This window comes from Natrix helvetica (assembly GCF_964273705.1).
Source record: "Natrix helvetica genome assembly, chromosome: 1".
Classification (NCBI taxonomy): domain Eukaryota; kingdom Metazoa; phylum Chordata; class Lepidosauria; order Squamata; family Natricidae; genus Natrix; species Natrix helvetica.
Window position 1 is genome coordinate 296,336,749 of NC_138548.1, and position 18,682 is coordinate 296,355,430.

At 41.8% G+C, this 18,682-nt stretch overlaps 2 protein-coding genes and 1 long non-coding RNA gene across 5 annotated transcripts in view; 2 read left to right on the forward strand and 1 right to left on the reverse strand.

Annotated features, from left to right (window-relative positions):
- Nucleotides 1-4,182, forward strand: part of SEMA3B (semaphorin 3B) — a 47,167-nt gene extending 42,985 nt beyond the window's left edge. For both annotated transcript variants that reach the window (XM_081936761.1, XM_081936760.1), the window contains exon 18: nt 1,285-4,182. In XM_081936761.1, the coding sequence (XP_081792887.1) occupies nt 1,285-1,749 (465 nt within the window). In that variant the 3' untranslated portion in view covers nt 1,750-4,182. The remainder of the gene's footprint in view (nt 1-1,284) is intronic.
- LOC309383847 overlaps nt 1-18,682 on the reverse strand; it is a 381,089-nt gene that overhangs the window by 259,893 nt on the left and 102,514 nt on the right. The gene's annotated exons all lie outside the window — the stretch shown is intronic.
- On the forward strand, nt 5,139-17,506 carry OASL (2'-5'-oligoadenylate synthetase like). 2 transcript variants are annotated; one of them, XM_081936345.1, is made up of 7 exons: nt 5,139-6,250; nt 6,537-6,877; nt 8,350-8,629; nt 9,887-10,071; nt 11,025-11,257; nt 11,858-12,008; nt 15,000-17,506. In XM_081936345.1, the coding sequence occupies exons 2-7, from the start codon at nt 6,686-6,688 to the stop codon at nt 15,477-15,479; spliced, it is 1,521 nt and encodes a 506-aa protein (XP_081792471.1). In that variant the 5' UTR covers nt 5,139-6,250; nt 6,537-6,685; the 3' UTR covers nt 15,480-17,506. The 2 variants fall into 2 exon arrangements, with proteins under 2 accessions (XP_081792471.1, XP_081792472.1); XM_081936346.1 differs by having other exon boundaries at nt 5,139-5,721.

Genomic DNA, 18,682 nt, shown 5'->3' on the forward strand with positions numbered 1-18,682 from the left:
AGGCCATAGGGAGAGAAACAGGAGGGAAACCATTACAAATGATCCAATAAAAACAAGGGCCTCAATTTCATACACCACGCTTTCAGGATAGTATCGTTTATATTCAAAGCTTTCTTAGCGAGTCATGTTTTATGGGTGTCTTTTTAAAGAAAATAACAAGGAGGGAATGGTCTGGATATCCAAGGGTAAGCTGTTCCATAAAAAGAGGACTATCGCCATAATGCTCAGCTATTGGATCTCCCCACCCTCCATATCATTCCTTCCATGGAATGGGTGGGGATCAGGGATGAAATTCAACTGTTTCTATCCGGTTCGGGTGAACAGGTAGCGCTGGTGGCAGGAGGCTCCGCCCACTCACCCAGACATCATCCCATCCTGCTTTTGATGCTTTGTGCATTCGTGGAAGGTTCTGTGCAAGCGTGGAGGTGGCGCGAGAGCTCACGTTTGTGAACCAGTAGCGAAGATAAGTTGATTTCACCCCTGGTGGGGATCCTCGGCAAGCCTTCTCCACCTGATCTTACTAGAACTAGATTGATAGAATTAACCCAAAGGAGACCAACCGAGAGATATCCAGTGCCTCAGCCACTTAGGCGTTTAAAGGGGACAGAGAAGAACCTTGAATTGCATCTGAATGCTAGTGGTGATCCCGCTTTTGTTTGAATGAACGTGAGGCTAACAAATTCAGATTAAGTTGTTGATATGGCGTCAGCCTTCTAAATGCACATACTGTTTTTTATGTAGATATGTAGATAAATAATACCAAGGCAGAATGAATGTAAAATTGAACAATACAATAATAAAGTCCCCTGAAATCATCATTTAAGGCAGTGGTTCTCAACCTGTGGGTCGGGCCCCCTTTGGGGGTCAAACGACCCTTTCACAGGGGTCACCTAAGACCATCGGAAAACACATATTTTCGATGGTCTTAGGAACCGAGACACCAATTTTATGTTGGCGTTGTCACCACAACATGAGGAACTGTATTAAAGGGTCGCGGCATTGGGAATGTTGAGAACCACAAATGGAACACCGAAAATTAAGAGGCCCATCATCATCTTTTCTAGAAGTAAAATGAGTGGAGGGACTTGCATCCATTCCACAATTTTGGAGCAATATTGGAGAAGATGCTGTCCTATCTCTCTCTGACTCTAATCACACCAATGTCCTGAGAGGATCTTTCGTACAGATTTCAGTAATAAGACAATTTCACAGTGAGACATAAAATTCATAAAATTGGAACGTTCGTTTCAGTTTCACTTGTGTCTGTATTTCATTAACCTCCAGGTACTGCTGGATGATCGGGTCATCAGGATGGAGCGGGGAATCCTGTTGCGCAGTGTGCAGCCCAAAGATGCTGGCTTCTACTATTGCCATGCAACGGAGCACGGCTTTACCCAGGGTCTGCTGCGCCTCCAGCTGGAAGTGATCTTTGCCCAGCAGGCTGACTCTCTCTCCCTCTCTTGGGAAGAAGAAGCCACACAACCTTTCCATCGCAAACTTTGGTATCAAGATTTCTTACAATTGGTGGATCACCCCAATCTCAGCACCGTGGACCAGGTGTGCGAGCAGCTATGGAGCCGCAAGAGCCACCAGCCCAAGAAAAAGCCACCTCCGTTGCCTCCTTTATTTAACATCAAGTCTAAAGGCCAGAAATGGAAACATCTGGAGGAAAAGCGGAAAGCCCGCAGCCGAAGAACGCATGAAGTGCCCCGTGCAGAAAGGGCTCCTCGGAGCACAGATATCTGGTGACTTTGCATAAGACGCACTAATACAAATCTCTGTGCTGGGAAGGGCCAGGGAAAGGCCAGGGTGGGAGTGTGGGAATAGGGATGGTAGGAGAGAAAGAGCAGGATCTTTTATGGCTTCTGTGGTTGGGTGGAAAGAACATCCTTGCACACCAGCCCCGTACTCCTGATTGCTTCTTCTTCTGTAGTTTGTAGGGGGTGATTTTGGTGTGATTTTTCACTAGCCCGAGACCCTTCCTAGTAGCACAGCTGCTACTCTTCAAAATCTCAACAGAGAGAGCAACAGAACCTGGGGAAATGGGGGAAAGCTCTGCACTCCTGGCCTGTCCATAATACACAACCAAAGACGAGGGTAGTAGCCTCCAAGGACCAAATGCACCAGAGGCCTCATCCTGAACATCCTTGACCAGTGAGAAGAAAACCAGGCTCTGGGAAACACAGTTCTTTTCTGCAAAGTTCCAGTGGGTACCAAACGGTTACCTAGGGACCTCTTAGTGCTCTTTGTTTTCTGGAGCTTCCACTGATATTCCGTCATCTCCTGACAAGGAGAGCACTTGGGCGCCTCTCACAATGTAATCTGTCTAAACCCTGGAGCGCGATGTTGGCCTTCTTTCCTCTCCCTTCCTTATCCAAGCGTAACTGTGCTTAAGTGGCCCCAGTGGGCTCTGTCTCCAGAAAGAGCAATGCAACCACTGATGTATTTATTAACAGACTGTTGACTGATGAATGTAGTCCACCCCTGGGTGGCCATCACTGTTCTCCGTTCTTGCCCAGAGGACTTTTCTGACTGAGATTTTCTGGGCATAAACTTGTATGAGAAGTTTCAAGCTGTTGTGGTGATAGTGATGTGAAAGCAGAGGAAACAAGCAGCAGAAATTGCCCTACCCCATCTGCATTTAATCAAGGCCCCAGAGGAGTTTTCACTAGCCTGAGACCCTTTCTAGAGAAAGAGCAGTCCAAAGGAGATCCTTGCTATGAGCCACAGTTATGGGGATGCTATCTTGTTCTGGAAAGCATCACTGGTGGGATTCAATTTTTTTTTACTACTGATTCTGTGGGCGTGGCTTGGTGGGGTGTGGCAGGGGAAGGTTCCTGCAAAATCCCCAACTCCTCCCAATCAGATGGGACTCAGGAGGCAGAGAATAGACGGAGGTGGGGCCAGTCAGAGGTGGTATTTACCGGTTCTCCAAACTACTCAAAATTTATGCTACCGGTTCTCCAGAACTGGTCAGAACCTGCTGAATACCAGCTCTGGTGCAGATCTTGGACCTTGGTTAGCAATTGATCGTGATCATTTTGGTATGTGAAGAAAACCAGCTGCCCTGCTTTGAATTGTATAGTATGTCTCCCACTCTTTCCTGCTAGACAGATCATCTTTCACCAACATTTGATTCTGGTGTCAATCTGGTTGGGGATGGGAGCTGCTAGCCACCAAAGCTCAACTGTAATTCTGAAAAAAAAAAAGTCTGATGCCACCAAGAGCTCATTTGGATCATTTCCAAGCCTACTTTGGAGCAATTTGTGTGGCACTCAGAAAGTTCATACCATTCTCAGCCTATCAGCAAACACGGACTAATCAGCGTTTCAAAAAAAAAAAAAAAAAAAGCCCTGATCATTCTTTTGTTTGTTATTCTGTACAAAAGCAAACTTTAAGGTGCAGGTACTGATGTGAAATAGCAAGCTGGATTGGCCTGAGATCCAAGGAACAAGCCTGGAATACTCCAAGTGCACTGGAATTGGGTGGACAATAAATTTTGCAAGTGGGGGAGGGAGGAAAGGAGAAAGAAAAAGAGAGGGAGGTATAAGCAGCTTCTCTGGTGTGCAGTTTCAAAGCAGTTTCAAAGGTTGTGAATATCACTACCTAATCTAAATGAGACTGGAATGAACAATCCCAAGGAAGGTGTGGAGAGTGAGTGACTGTGACATCATGCTTGCCTCAGTGGCAGTTTATAGGCATTAAAATGCCCTTGTAGATGTGTAACAATGCAATGCAAATTTCTAAATCCAGTTTCTCAACTTTACATTCTTGGGTTAATCTGCCCCTAAATTGTCCCATAAGTGAGAAAAAAATTGAGATGATCAGGCCATATGAAGCTTTGATGAGTCCAGAGACAGTAGAAAGGTTTTTTATAATTATTTATTTCACCTTTTATTCCTTTTCATAAACTTCTGCTGCTATGTCTCAAAGCATTTCCACTCAACTATGTAGTCTGAAAAAAATATTGTACATAAAATGTTTGGAAGTTGAAACAAATCTCAGATATTCTACAAATTGCTGTGGTTTGGGTTTTTCTTTCTTTCTCTCGCACAGTTTCTTTTTTTCTTTTTAATGAAGTTGTTTTGCCATGAAGCAAAGTGTTATAATAATGTTTTAAATAATGAGACACAAACTGCAAATAGGACTTAAATGTATCTTGAAAACAGAGATGATTCCAAGAATTATTAGTCGTGTTAAATAATAATACTATGTAACTGCAGTTCTTTACTGCTAATGTCAAACACAATTCGGAAATACCATTTTCTTAGTGATTTGGGAAAACATCTCTCTTAATCCTCATGGCTCCTGGATCATCTTTTTTAAAAATGCTAAGTCTCAGGTTCGGAAGAACTTTAACCCTAGAAGAGTTAGTGACTAAGGTGGTTGTGAAAATGAGTGAAGAGACAGAAGAAAAGAAAACATAAATCTGTTTCAACACTGTTGCAGTCCTTGTAGCCTTACAGGAAAAAAACTGAGTTTGTGGAATAGTGTTCCAGGAAAAAAATATTAACCACTCTCCATTCCATAATGCCGTGTGAGTGCTGATTTTTTTCTACCACTTCTCATTCAATGTTGTAAAATTAGTTGTTATTTCATCTTTTTAAAGGGAGTCCAAAACTTGTTCTTGAATGTCCTGTGTACACACACACACACACACACACACACACAATCTCTTCAAGGTTCTGCAACTCCAATGGCTTTTTATACTTCAACTTAATTGTAAGAAAAGATGTCCCATTTCGCATAGCAATGCCGTTGCCCTTGCTGTCCTTGAGATATGATTGGGAAAATTTCTCCTTCCCCAGGACTGTAATTTTGGAGGGATTTTGAAATGCCTTTGGACCCAACTCTAAATACTGAGGTCAGATCCTGGCACCATGCGGTGTCTTCACCAGGCAATGGAAACTGGACCAGGGAGCAGAAAGGAGGTGCTAGCCAAGACAGTGGTGCATCATGTGATAAGATCTTCCCAGTACCGACAGAGTCTGTCACAGGTAGAGAAGTTCATCTGGTCAACTTTGAGAAATAAAATGGAAGGAAGAATGACACCAGTTTTGCCCACAGAGTTCAGCCTCACATTTATTGCATGATAGGTTTTGTCCAAGAGACATCTCAAAAATAGGCAAAGGCATGGCTGGATATAAAGAATTAAGACTTTTCCACAATTTAATTACATTGATGAGAATCATTTCATATATATTTCATTCTGTTTCCTACCACTAGGAATTGAAATGGAGAGTCTGATGAGATAAATTACATCTCATAACTCAGGGTATCATATCTGGGATCAGCCTCTTGTGTTTTGTGCATAGTCTACACGTACCAGGCCAATTGGTGCCTTGTATGGGGGCTACGAGAGATCCTGTGAGGCGCTTAGCTCGCCCAGTTCGCTGTTCTCTTAGGTATTTGCTAAGGAGCGGAGCGTTTCCAGGCCATTGAAAATAGCCTCCAACTCCTTGGCTTCGCGGGTTTCCTCATTCTAGCCCGGGGTGAGACTCGAGGCCTTTCGTTACCTCCATTTCCATTAGGAACGGATCTCAGGATTTTATTTAATTTAAAAGTCAGCCGGGGGCATCTCATTTATAAAATTAAAGACACACCCAGCGATGGGAAGGGCGCACGGCTGCCGTCCTTCTTGTCGCACACCCTGCTGCAAATGGGAACCCAGTGGATCCAGTAGATTCTGAGCTGCCAAAGTTCGACGATCCAACTGCAGAGGTTCGGCTGAGCAACCTGGTTCTTTTCCTTGAGTCGCGGGTGGGGATGGAGGGGTGGGGGCGCTGCAATCCGCTAGGAGTTGGCGTTGTAAGTTTCTATTTCAAGCGCAGGGGGTGACCCTAATCGCGATAGGGTTGTTGGAGAATCCCAGCTACATTAACTAGTTTGTTTGGCACTTGTTGTCAAGATATTTTTCTTTTCAGCCCTTTCTCTGTCTTGGGGGGTGGGGGGGGGACGATGGGAGCGGTAGTCCTAGCATCTGAATGCGAGATGCGTTTGGGGAATCTGAAAGCTCTTCATTCCCGTTGCTTGAACTTTCTGCGAACTGGACGTTCCGGGATCTAAACGGAAAAAGGGCGAGTCTCCAAAGACTCCAGCTGTTGTGAGTGTTATACCAATCCTCGCTTGGAGGATTCCCGGCCTTTCACCCCCTCGTTCATCATTACTTTCGTTTCCCGCACTTCAGTTTCGCGCAGGAAAAAACGAAACCTCTACGCCCCGATATTGACTCCGACCTCGGCCTTTTAAGGTAGTCTATGAAAATACTTTAAGGACCCCCCCCCCCAAAAAAAAACTTGGTATATATTTAGAGTTAGAGAACCTCGATTAGCAAGAACAGTAAGTAAAAAGTTATTTTATACCTTGTGTTCTGTTAAGAGCATTCCAGTATTTTTTTAATAATGGTTACCATGAAGGGTGGAAGTTTTTCCAACGTAGTCAAACATTTGTTTTGTTTTACTCAGATACACAATAGTCTCTTGCTGGCTTTCCACTCATTAATTTCATAATGTCAAAATTATTATTTTTTATTTCAGTTCAGCTTTTATATACGTTGTTTGAAAGTACACATTGGAGAAAACTGACTGTACTGTGCACAGTCTAGTCCACCTTAAGAGCTTGTGTAGTGACATCAGAGAGAGGCAAGAGGATAAATAGAGTCCTGGTGCTCATCCCTGTAGCACAAATGGAGTATCAGACAGAGAGAATGGAGCTGTATTCCACCCCCTCTAAAAGGCTTGATGACTATATTGGTACGAACCTCCTTCCCAGCAAGGAGTTTCAAAAGAATGTCGGTGATGCTGTGGACAGAATCTGTTCTTTCCTGAAAGAAAACTGGGATCTGGACAAGGATGCCAGCGTGAGCAAGACAATAAAGGTGAGCTTTGCTTGGTCTAGCTAACCCAACCCTTAGTAAGATAATGTTTTTTTTAAGTTTTGTTATTTTTTTATTTTCATACAAATAATCACATGTATTACCATTACATAACCAACGCTATTTTGTATTATTCAATATTATATCAATTCAATATTATGTCAGCCCCCAAAAGCTATCATTGGCTCTTCTGCTCTCCATACACCATATTTATACCATATCCGTCGCTTTCTTACCTCTTCTCCCCCTCTCTTCCTCCCTACCTGCTTTCTTCCCTCTGTCATCTTTCTCTTCTCTACTTCCCCTTCTTCTCTCCTTCTCCTCTCTCCTCTTTCCACTCCTTCTTTCTCCCCTCCTCTTCCTCCCCTCTCCCACCCTCTCTCCTAACCCTCTCTTCTTCCCCTTGTCTCTCTCCTCTCTTCCACACTCATCATCTCATTTGCCTGGTGTATTTCAGCATCTGAGCGGGCTCCGTTGAATGTTGATGGGGTTAGTAATTTCATTTCAAGATAATGTTTCAGATAGAGGGGCACTGGTTCTTTAAGGGTACCAAGTTCCAAACCCTCCGTCGAGACTGTGAGTTCAAATATGTGTAGCCTGCCTTAATAGATGTGGGTGCTGAAGTTAGGAAATAAATGCTACACTTTGTCCCAGTGTGGCCATGTCCTTGATAGACCCTCAGGAACTGACATGAATGCTGGTTCAGAGGGAGAGATGGGTGGGAACAAGAACACTACTTTGAAGTTCCTCAAAGTTCCATTTTATTAGAAACATCATGTTGGCACATCTGGGAAAATCCGAATCTGAAAGTTCTGAGTTTTCCTCACTCAAATGAAAGTCCAAGTCCCTGCCCAGCACCCACATGTCCATCACATGGCCCAATCAGGAACCATCCCAACTGGAGATGCCTCCCAGTCACACCCCTCCAGGTGCAGGGCAAGATGTCCTTGACTCTCTGAGAAAGGAATGTTTTATGACTATATAACTCCCATACTCCATATAAGCCCCCCTCCCTTTTCCCCACAGCATTGAATGTGGCAGGCCTGAAGGCCAGAAGTGGTATTCAGCAGGTTCTGACCAGTTCTGGAGAACTGGGAGTGGAAATTTTCAGTAGTTCAGAGAACTGGTAAATACCACCTCTGGCTGGCCCCGCCCGCATCTCTTCTCTTCCTCCTGAATCCCAGCTGATTGGGAGGAAATGGGGATTTTGCAGTAAGCTTTCCTTGAGTTGGGTGGGGATGGAGATTTTATAGTATTCTTCCTTCCCCTGCCACTCCCACCAAGCTATGCCCACAGAACCAGTAGTAAAAAAAATTGAATCCCACCACTTTTGTATTGAAGGCCCAATGCAAAAGATCGCTTCCAGGCCTGACAGCAGGTGTTTCTCCTTTGTCTTAGAGTTGGTGAGATATTTGCTGTTTCAAGTGACCAAATGGTGAGAGAGTGAACATTTGCCTTTTTTAAAAAAAATATAGGCTGGCTCTACAGGAAAAGGAACAGCTCTGGATATGAGTTCCGATGTTGACCTGGTTATCTTCCTGAACTGCTTCTCCAGCTTCCAGGATCAAGCAGAGAATCGTGAAGATGTGATCCAGGACATTGAAAGGAATTTGAAAAGGTTTATCCAGACAATTGCTTTCAAAGTTGACATCTCCCCACCGAGGAAAGGAACACGCTCACTCCAACTCTGCATCCAGGCAAAAAAGAAGACAGAGTCGGTAGAAGTGGACATCCTCCCAGCATATGATGTTTTAGGTGAGGAAGCTAGTCACACGCTTTCTTATTAATTCTGATATCGGGTAAGCGCAGGAACCTTCACCATGACTATAGAGAACCAGTCATGGATCCTTATATTCCACATGTATCAGGAGGCCCTTCCAATGGAGATTTGTGCTTATTACCTCATCATCAGGTAATCAGGTAATATGGGACTATCCTAGGAAACTCAGAATTTTAACTGATCCAAAATGTAGAGAATTGATTACTAATAATGGGAAATAGGTTTTGCAGTGTTTGAGATATGCTGAGATGTCCCCCTTGGTGACCAATATGCTTCCAAGCCTAATTCAAGAGCCTGCTTTTAAAGCTTTGCATGTTTTTGCCCTTATGTTCCTGCTGGATCAGGTAAGGATCAGGTAGAATCAACCTGCCCTAACTATGTGAAATATATAGGTTGCTTCTTGATGCCTTCTTGGTAGCAAGTCCACACATTACAAAATACCTCTCCCCTCCAAGAAAGAGGAAGCCCCACAGTTCTAATAGAACATCTTATTCCAATAGCGTAGAAAGAAGGGAGACCAACTTGAATATTCAGAAAAATATTATATAAACAAAGTTAAGAGAAGTATTCCTTGAGTTCTTGAAAGAGAGACAATATTAAGAAGCAGCTCTGGATCCCTAGGGTATAAGAGAGAGAGGCATGGGAAGCTTCGGGCTTCGGGCTTGCAAGATTTTGTTTTGATAGCCTATGTCAATTAAGTGTAATGTTGGGTTTCCATGTGGAATCTGTTTTCTGAACTGGCCATTCTTGAAGGGTTGATATCAGTCTTGCAAATCTCATTGTGCTTCAGGGTGAAGTCATTCAGAGTGAAGTAATGGGAATGGACATGACAGTTGTTGATGACCTTATAAATTCATGATAGGATAACAGCATGATATCACACAAAAGTTTTGTGATGATATTAGAACAACCACGGACCTCCGCTCCTTCTGCAAGAAGCTCAAAACCCACTTGTTTAATCTAGCCGGCCTGGCCTAATTTCAGCTCTCCCACCTCAGTCTGTATTTTTAAATTTCATGGGTTGGTCTTAAGGCTAAGTTTTAATTTTTATAAATTTGTACAGGGGTTTAAAGTTTAATCTGATTTCAATTCTATTTATTACTATCTGTATGGTTTTTAATTTGGTACCTGTACACCGCCCCGAGTCTCTTCGGGGAGAGGGGGCGGTCTAGGAATCAAATCAAATAAATAAATAAATAAATGGTTTGTTTTTGGTTCCTCTCCCATCCTAGGTCAGATAACTTCTACATATATCCCACCTACAAAGGTCTATACCGATCTAATTGAGGCCAACGGACAGCCAGGGGAGTTCAATACTTCCTTCACAGAGCTTCAGAGGAATTTCGTGAAACATTGTCCACCAAAGCTCAAAGGATTGCTACGACTAGTCAAGCACTGGTACAAAGAAATCAAGAAGGTGAGCTATTATGGGGTGAGGGTGGGGAGGCTAGAAAAGTAACAGGAGGAAACAACCAACCAATGTTCTTTAGCATGTCAAATTACTTAATAGTTTTGAGTGGTTTTTAAAATAATATGCATTGACAGTAGGTTTTAGTTTTCATCCGCCAGGGTCACCTTGTGTGAGGTAGATCTCTCTATATAAATTTGATAGATAAATAAATTTTGATAGATTTGTTACATATTTCATAAACAGCTGCTCAGTTGGTCCAGTCATTTCTTTGACATCGTATCCTTTTATCCAACTTTTCTGGGCAAAGTAAGGAGTTACTTTGTAGGGGTTAAGCCTTAACCCCACAATAATGGTAAGGATCAGGTGTTATTGTGGTCCTCCATTTGTCTTCCCCCAAAGGGAAGTCAAGAATCAATACTAGTTTCCCCTATTCCCTATATCAATACTAGTTTTCCCTTGGGTCTGGATGCCCTGGGGAAATATTCAGAGAGATAGATATAAAGCCAATACATCTGACTTTGGATTCTATTGGCTGGAGCTAGAATTGGCTAACTTGCTGTAGTATTCAAAATATTGGACAAGATAGGATCAATTGGATTCGGATTCAATTCTTTTTTTAGGAAGACACCTTGAAAAGCATCGGGGGGGGGGAGCTGGTGCAGAAAGAAATAATGCATCTACTGAAATTGGCTGATGGAAAAGCAGCAGCTACAACAAGAATGTGCAATTTGCAGAGTATGTGAGGTCCTAGGTCTTTGTGTAGGGAACAGAGTTCTCCCAAGTGTATTGAAACTGAGTGTCAAACAACCAGCAGCAATGCTGTTTTATGCCAAAGCTCAGGACAAGTTAACCGAGTGTAACAAAGTCTCCAATGGGCTTAATGCAGTGGGGGTGGTTATTATTTTTCTAAACCTACCATTTCAGAAAGAAAATGGCCTCATGATCATTTTTTTTTCTAGCAATCCAGCACATTGTCCAAATTGCCCCCCAAATTTGCCCTGGAATTGCTTACCATTTATGCTTGGGAAGAAGAGCATAAAGGAGAAGAGAAATTCAACACAGCAGAAGGCTTTTGCACAGTAATGAAACTGATCACTCAGTACAAGGATCTCTGCCTCTATTGGACTAAATACTACACTCTTGATAATTCCAAAGTGGGGCTCCATGTGAAAGGAAAATTGAGGGATTCACGGTAAGGATATTTCTTCTTTCTTCTTGTCTTTTCTTACATAAGCTTTCATTCAGTTGGGTACAGTGATAAGCAGACTGTATTTCTCTTGTATTACCTGTTAAATCTTAATTGCACACATGTAGCCTACATGCTGTGGCAATCTTCTATTTTGCTTGAATACTTTGGGGCAAGAAAAATATACTTATTACTCTTTGCCACTTAGAGAGAACTGCTTTCCCACTAGCTCAAAGTAGGAGTGAATGAAAGAGGCAGAAGAGTGAAATTTCTCTTCTTCCTACTGCTAGAGACTATGGAACTTTTGACTTAGGACTCTATAGCTGATATTCAGTAAACAAAAGGCAAACATAAACATCACTCATATTGTCATTGCCACATTAAGGTTGCCCTGTAGTTACTATGTACAGTACAGGTATTTGATTGGTATAAGTTAGGGAAGGAAAACACATTAAAACAACATATTGAAAAGTGCAATTTACTTGGCACACGCTGCACTGGAGTAACATTTTTTTTAAGTTCTTGTAATAATTGGTTGTGCATTTGTCCTGTGAGTGTATGTTACACTTTGTAATTTTTTTTAAAAAGTATGCATTTGTATTGCAGTCCTGTGATTATCGATCCAGCAGATCCGACAGCAAACGTTGCCAAAGCCAGCATGGAAGCCTGGGATCTATTGGCCCAGAAGGCATCTGATTGCCTGAAACAGCCTTGTTGCATGAAGGATGAGCAACCTATCAAACCCTGGAATGTGCAGGTAGTGTGCAAAAATTCTGAAATCTTACAGGATTCAATGTCTTTAAAATGAAATGGGTTTCTTATTGGCTTTCTCTAGTTGAATCACTGAACATAGTTTTAAACTGGATAACTACATCATATTAGAGTTCTGCATTTCATTGTGGTTCTTTGAATTCTGGGAGTTGAAGTCCACAAGTCTTAAAGTTGCCAAGTTTGGAAATCCAAACTTGCCAAGCCATAATGGCTGAGAGCCTTGGACAAATCCAGCTTAATCAGTAGTTTCCTTAAGCAGCTTTCTCATCAGTCAGGTCCAAGAGAAGCACTTCAAGGTTATTCTTGCTTACTTCCAGGTGGGGAATCAGTGGGTTCCTACCAGTTCGGACTGGTTCAGCCGAACCAGTAGTAACTTGGTGGCCTGCATCGCTGAAACCAGCAGTGACCCAGGCCTGCCACGCTCCCGAACCAGTTCTCCCAGCAGCGCCTATGGTACCACCATCTTATTTTCGCCTTCTGCGCATGCACAGAGCAATTTTTGTTGCACTGTGCAGGTGCACACAGCACGCATAAAGCGTGAGCACATGTTGAGACCCTGAGCAAACCGGAAGTAGCGGCAGCCAGAACTCACCCCTGGGGATGAGGTGTGAAGCAAAGCTATGGATCTGGCAAGTATCTGCAACTTCACAAGCAAAGTTTAATTAGTGTTCTGTTCAGTCTTTGAGGGTGAAAGGGCAAATGACCATCAGGAAAAAATGAGGAAAATAATCCATTCTGGAGTTACTTTTCCTTGTGTAAGAAAAGAAACAAAATGCAGCATGTTTCAAAATAGGCTGCTGAGAATTCATTGTCAGCAGCATAGATAACTACTTCTTTTTAAGCTCCTTAAGTTTTGCTTGTGCATTGGCAAGATGGCCCCTGTTTTTAGATAAAGTCACTAACTACCTGGGTTTCTCAACCTTAGCATCTTCAAGATGTCTGGACTTCAATCCCCTGGGAATTGTTTTTAGAGTTGACAAAGGTTGAGAAACACTGGTCTAGACATATACAGTAAATACACATTAGAAATGGCAATTTAATGAAGTTAAAAGAATTACAGGAAGGAAAGGAAGGGAAGAGCAGAGGAAAGATTTTAAAGGTATCGAAGGATTGCAGTTTTATTGTACAATATTTGTTGCCTTGCTCCTTGAGGCAGTGAGATAAAAATTGGCTACATTATTGATACTAGTAGGTCTTATGGTCTCCTAAAAGATAGGAAATGTCATATTGGCTGTCTCTCCCTGGGAACTCCTTTATGAGGGACCAAATTAATACATCAGACAGGTTCAAATAGAAATTGCAATGCAATAATATATGCTGAAAACATCCTTCATGGTGTGGGAGTCACGGGGCAAAGTCGTTCCCATGGGAGATTCACTTCCATTTCATGTTCAGATCAGGGTTTATTTATTTTATGAATGAAGCCATCCAACTTACAGCATGCCATTGTAAAAAAAGTAATTCCCCACTCCATTTCAGTCCATTCTGTTAAGAGGAACTGAGCCAATGATATGGCTACCTCGTTGAACAGAGCCAGCCCTATATAAATCGCCTAAACTTTGCCTCACAGAAACACCTAAAGTGCATTTTGAGTAGGAAAAGGCATCCTAATCTTTTCAGGCAGAAAAATGACTAGGACAATCTTATGGTTTGCATATCATTACTCTATGATAAACTTGTAGAATTCTTCTTTACTATATATATCAATAACACATATTATGATTATGGTTGGTTGTACAATCAGCCAGAGATGTAGACTGGATGTGGCACTTGAATCCACCTGTTGAGTCCTTCGCAGGGACCTGGCATCAGCAGATGATGTTGTTTGATAGTGTTATCATCTCAGGATGTAAGCTGTTCCAAATTAAGCTGCCTTTTGCAATTGACTGATGGTGGTTTTTGTCAATGCCAATGGAGTTTAAGTGATGCCCCATATGTTTTGAGGTTGCACCTATTATTGGTACTATTTTAGATTTCTTTTGCCACAGTTGTTTTATTTGCAGGTCTTTTTTGTGTGTGATTTCCCCCAGTTCTTTCTCATCTCTTCTGCTGCTCTTCTTACTGCAATCTACACTATCCAGACTTTTTTGTCTTACCAACAACAGTTAAGTCTGGGGTCTTATGTGGCGGGTGCCTGTCTGTTTGGATTCTAAAATCCCAGAGTACTTTAACTTTTTTATTTTCTACTACTTTGCCTATTTTATGATCCCATCAGTTCCTGCTCACATGCAGGAATTATTACTATTTTATATAATAATATATGATTATTATTTTATCCCACCTCTTTAATAATATATAACTCAAGGAGGGAGGCAAGCATACCTAATACTCCTGCCATCCTGCTAAGTGGGTTGTGCTGAGAAAGTGACTGGCCCAAAGTCCTCAGCCAGCTTTCATGCTTAAGGGAAGCTCAGAATTGATGGTTGTACCTAATGCTAGACAACCTATGACCTGTTGGGCCATCCTTTGCCAGGAAGGTAGTGCGGTGTGATGTGAGAATAATAATAGTAGATCAAAATTTACCTACCAGGAGAGATAAACAGAATGACCACAAGTAGCCAAAGCAGCAGTGGCAGTGGGAGCAATTTCCAACCTCCTGCCAGATTCCCCATTGGGAAACTGGGAGGAGTGTTGGAAATCATGGATGTGTGACCATGGCTGACTGCGTTAGAGCTACAGCACCCAGAACTTTGCCAATACAACTGACCAGAAGATCTGGGAACTTTCAATTCCATGGGAGTAATGGGTCCTAGATTTCATACCCATTCTGTGGATTTTGGAACTGTGATTGAAAAATCATTATGCTATAATTGTTAAATGAAGATTACCAACAACAACAAAAAAAAACGAGAGTTTTATCTGTAAATAATATATAGGCATTATACATTATTGATTTATTATGTATTACTGGTAGAACAGTTACGTTCATAAATTGATGTTTAAACTTTTGGTCACTTGTTTCACCTTTTTCTTTTAGCCAACTCGAGACATTGAGGTGACAGTGAAACAGGACACAGGAGCACCTACAGTTATATCATGCAACCCTTTTGCACCTATCGAGAGGATCAAGGAGCAGTTTGAAGAAAAGGGGTATATCTGTGAGCTATATTGGGAGGAAACTCTGCAAGAAAATATAGCCTTGCAGAATGATAAAAGATTGGCAGATTATGGGATATTCTTTAATACTACTTTCCAGCTACATCAAACGATGAACATTTTTGTAAAAGACCACACTACCACAACCAAAACTTACACGGTGAGCTCCAGTGAAACTGTCCTGGGCCTGAAAAGGATGATTCAAGCCAGCACAGATATAGTAGTAAATGACCAACGCCTGACCTACCAGGATAAAGAGTTGGAAAATTTGAAGACACTTGCCTCCTACAAAATTAGAAGCAATGACACTGTCAACCTGCTTTTGAGGCTTAGAGGTGGGCATTGGAATGGAATAGAATAGAATAGAATTCTTCATTAATTTAGTCACTTCATCAGAGTAAAAACATAAAACCAATACAAATACACAACTAGATACAAAGTAAATTGTCACCCCTAGAGTTAACCCCAATCTGATCTAAATATTCCATCCTATTCAAAATGGGCTTTGCATTTTAAGAACAGGAAGAATGCCTAATGCTCCGGGCACATACTTATGAGCTATTCCTACGTACCGGGTGTTGGGGTTTCTCCTCCTTAACCTGCAATGAAATTATCATGCTATTTTTCATATTTTAAGTCATGTGATTTCCCAGTGTGGCCAGAAATTTTTAGATACAGAAGACCCAATACCTTAGAAGGCACCAGACTGTAGAAAGCTGTTTTAAGATCTTGGCATTGTATCCATGACAAGATTAACTAGATCAATTAGGGCAGGGTTATCAAACTCGTAGCCTGTGGGCCAGATGTGTCACACGCTAGCCACATCCACCCCCAGTTTAGAGAAGGGGGGGAAGTCATGCTATGCCATGTGACAACAAAGTGATGCCCCGAGTTTGACACCCTGAATTAAATGCATCCCAAGAACTCTTAAGAAAAAGGGTTAATTGAAGCAGCCAGCTAATTCACAGGAAATTAAAATTACAGGGAATCCTTGTTTAATGACCAAAGTTGAGACCAGGAATTTGGTTGTTAAGTGAAGGGGTCACTAAGTGATTATGAGGGTGCTTTTGATCTTCCTTTAGCTTTCCATTCCTTTCCAGCATGTAAAGGTCTTAAAATGTGAGGATTGGTTGCAAAGTTACTTTTGCATCACTATTCAAGCTGGTCACTGTATGAGACGGCTCTTAAACAAGGGCTATCTATATCTCTACATACATCGAGAACTGCACACAGAATTAAAGTAACTGCCCAACCATCTTGTGGAAATTATGGGCTTGAGATAAAATCCTGGAGAACCCCTGTAAGGATTGGACGAAGGCAAAATATTTGTCTTGGGAGATATGAATGGAGTTTTAGATTTGAGCTTAGACAAATTGATACAAGAGGGGAAATGGTGGAAAGCTTCCAAAAATGGTATTTCAATATATGGATGAACTGGCATGGACACATACGCAAATCACAAAATCCAGCACAGAGAAATTACATCTTTTTCTCAGCAATAAATCCATTATATTCAAGAATAGATATGTACTGGTATTTGATTGTAAGACCTTAATATCATGCATTAAAGAAGTACATATTATTTCAATGACTTATACAGATCATAATCAAGTTTTAATAACATGGAATGCTGAAGAAAAAATACTTTTCAAGTAGAAGATGAATGATACTAACCTACAAAAAGAGGAATTAAACTTGTTGAACTTCTCATTCTACCATTTGGGAAACAAATGAAGTATATAAACTAAATACGTCAAAAAACTAAAATACAACAAAGAAAGAACAATTAGATGTTAAAATAAAAGAATTGGGACAAAAGCATAAAAGTAACTTAGAAGTAACAAAGAAGACAATGAATCAAACAATTGCAAAAAAATAAACAGCACCTATGTTTTTTAGAAATGGAAGAATATGGAAAGAATGGAAATGGAATTAGAAATGGAATAAATGTTAATTAGAAGAATGTAGTTAAATTGAATATGCAAATAAAACAGGAAAAATGTTTGCATATAAACTCAGAAAATCAAATATCTATGTACTTTTTTCAAGCAGCTCCTTTCTCTTTTTTCTTTACATTCACAGATAACGAGTAATTCAGTGGAGATTTGGTATTAAATTTAAAGATTAAAAGCATGTTTCATATAAAATAATTCAGTGCATTTTGGAACTAATTATTAATTTTATATTTAGATTTACAATTTAAGCAATTCTATGCTCATGTATTGCTTGTATATCATATTTAATATTGATATAAATTTTCTATTATTAAAATTTACTTTGTTGCAGTCAATGATTACAGCTTCCTGGTTCTATTGTATAAACAAATTATTTTTGTGTTTTATGTATTAGTTATATTCTATAATAAAATAATTAATTTGGGGAAAAATAGCTGTGACTTCAAACAATCCTTTCTGAGCTACACCGATATATCCCAAACCAGATTTCAGATGTACTTACTACAAATGAGAAGCTAATCTTGGTTTCTTCTTATAAAACATCATTACACTTTCCCAACTTTAAGATTTACTAAAGTCTGTCATAAATGTTTGCTGTAATAATATATAGTTTTTAATGCTTAGGAATATACTAGTATTAGTGATTTGAGCAGCATGTAAAATAAAGAACATTTGATATTGTCCATTTCAATTCCGCTGTGAAACTGGAAAAATTTTTTAGCTAATAATTGAAATTGACCCAAGAAAACAACCTTGCCAATCCTTGTCAGTGCCCCAAAGGAGCTCCCCCACCGGCCACCATATGTACCACCTCAAGGCACAGCCGCAATAGTGAGAGGAGGCAGGATGGGATCAACAACCCCCCAGTCTCACCAAGGAATGAGCACGCCGATCGGACAGGGAGTTCACAGCGCCTCAGCAAGCCGCTCATCCATCAGTTGGGATGAGGGTCAGTGGAAGGAACTTTCCCCCTTGATCCCGCCGACAACCAATGTTTCCTCTAAGGTGCACAGCTGCGCGGCCGCGCACGTGGCAAGAAAACACCGTGCAGCAGTTTTCAACTGCCGCGCAGTGATTTCTACTGCCACAGGCTCCGGAAGCTGGGGAGGTCCTTTGCAGGCAGCTAGAACGGGCTGCCCGCAAAGGACTTCCCCGGACTTACTTTGAGGAGCACGGGGTGACTGAGGGTAGTTGTGAAACCCAAAGCCCCCGCCGCCACCGGAAGAATTGCTGCCACCTCCTCCTCCTCTAACAGCACTGCCGGATTTGGTGCCCGGTGCTGCAGCTGAATTGAAGCCGCCAAAGCTCCAGCCGGCATCCCCGCATGTGGCAGCGGCGCCTCCCCTCCGCTCGGAACACCTGAGCTCAGCGCCGCGTTACCCCTGCCCCCTCCTCCTTCGCCATGCTTTTGAGGAGCCATGAGGCTGCGGGAGCCAGTAGGAAGGCAGGGGGGAGCAGGGGGAAAAAGCCTCATGGCTCCTCAAAAGCACGGCAGAGGAGGAGGGGGCAGGGGTAACACGGCGGTTCTGAGCTCAGGTGCAAATGTGGTGATGCTGTTGGAAGAGGAGGAGGTAGCAGCTCATCGGCATCTTCAACAGCAGCCCTGCCC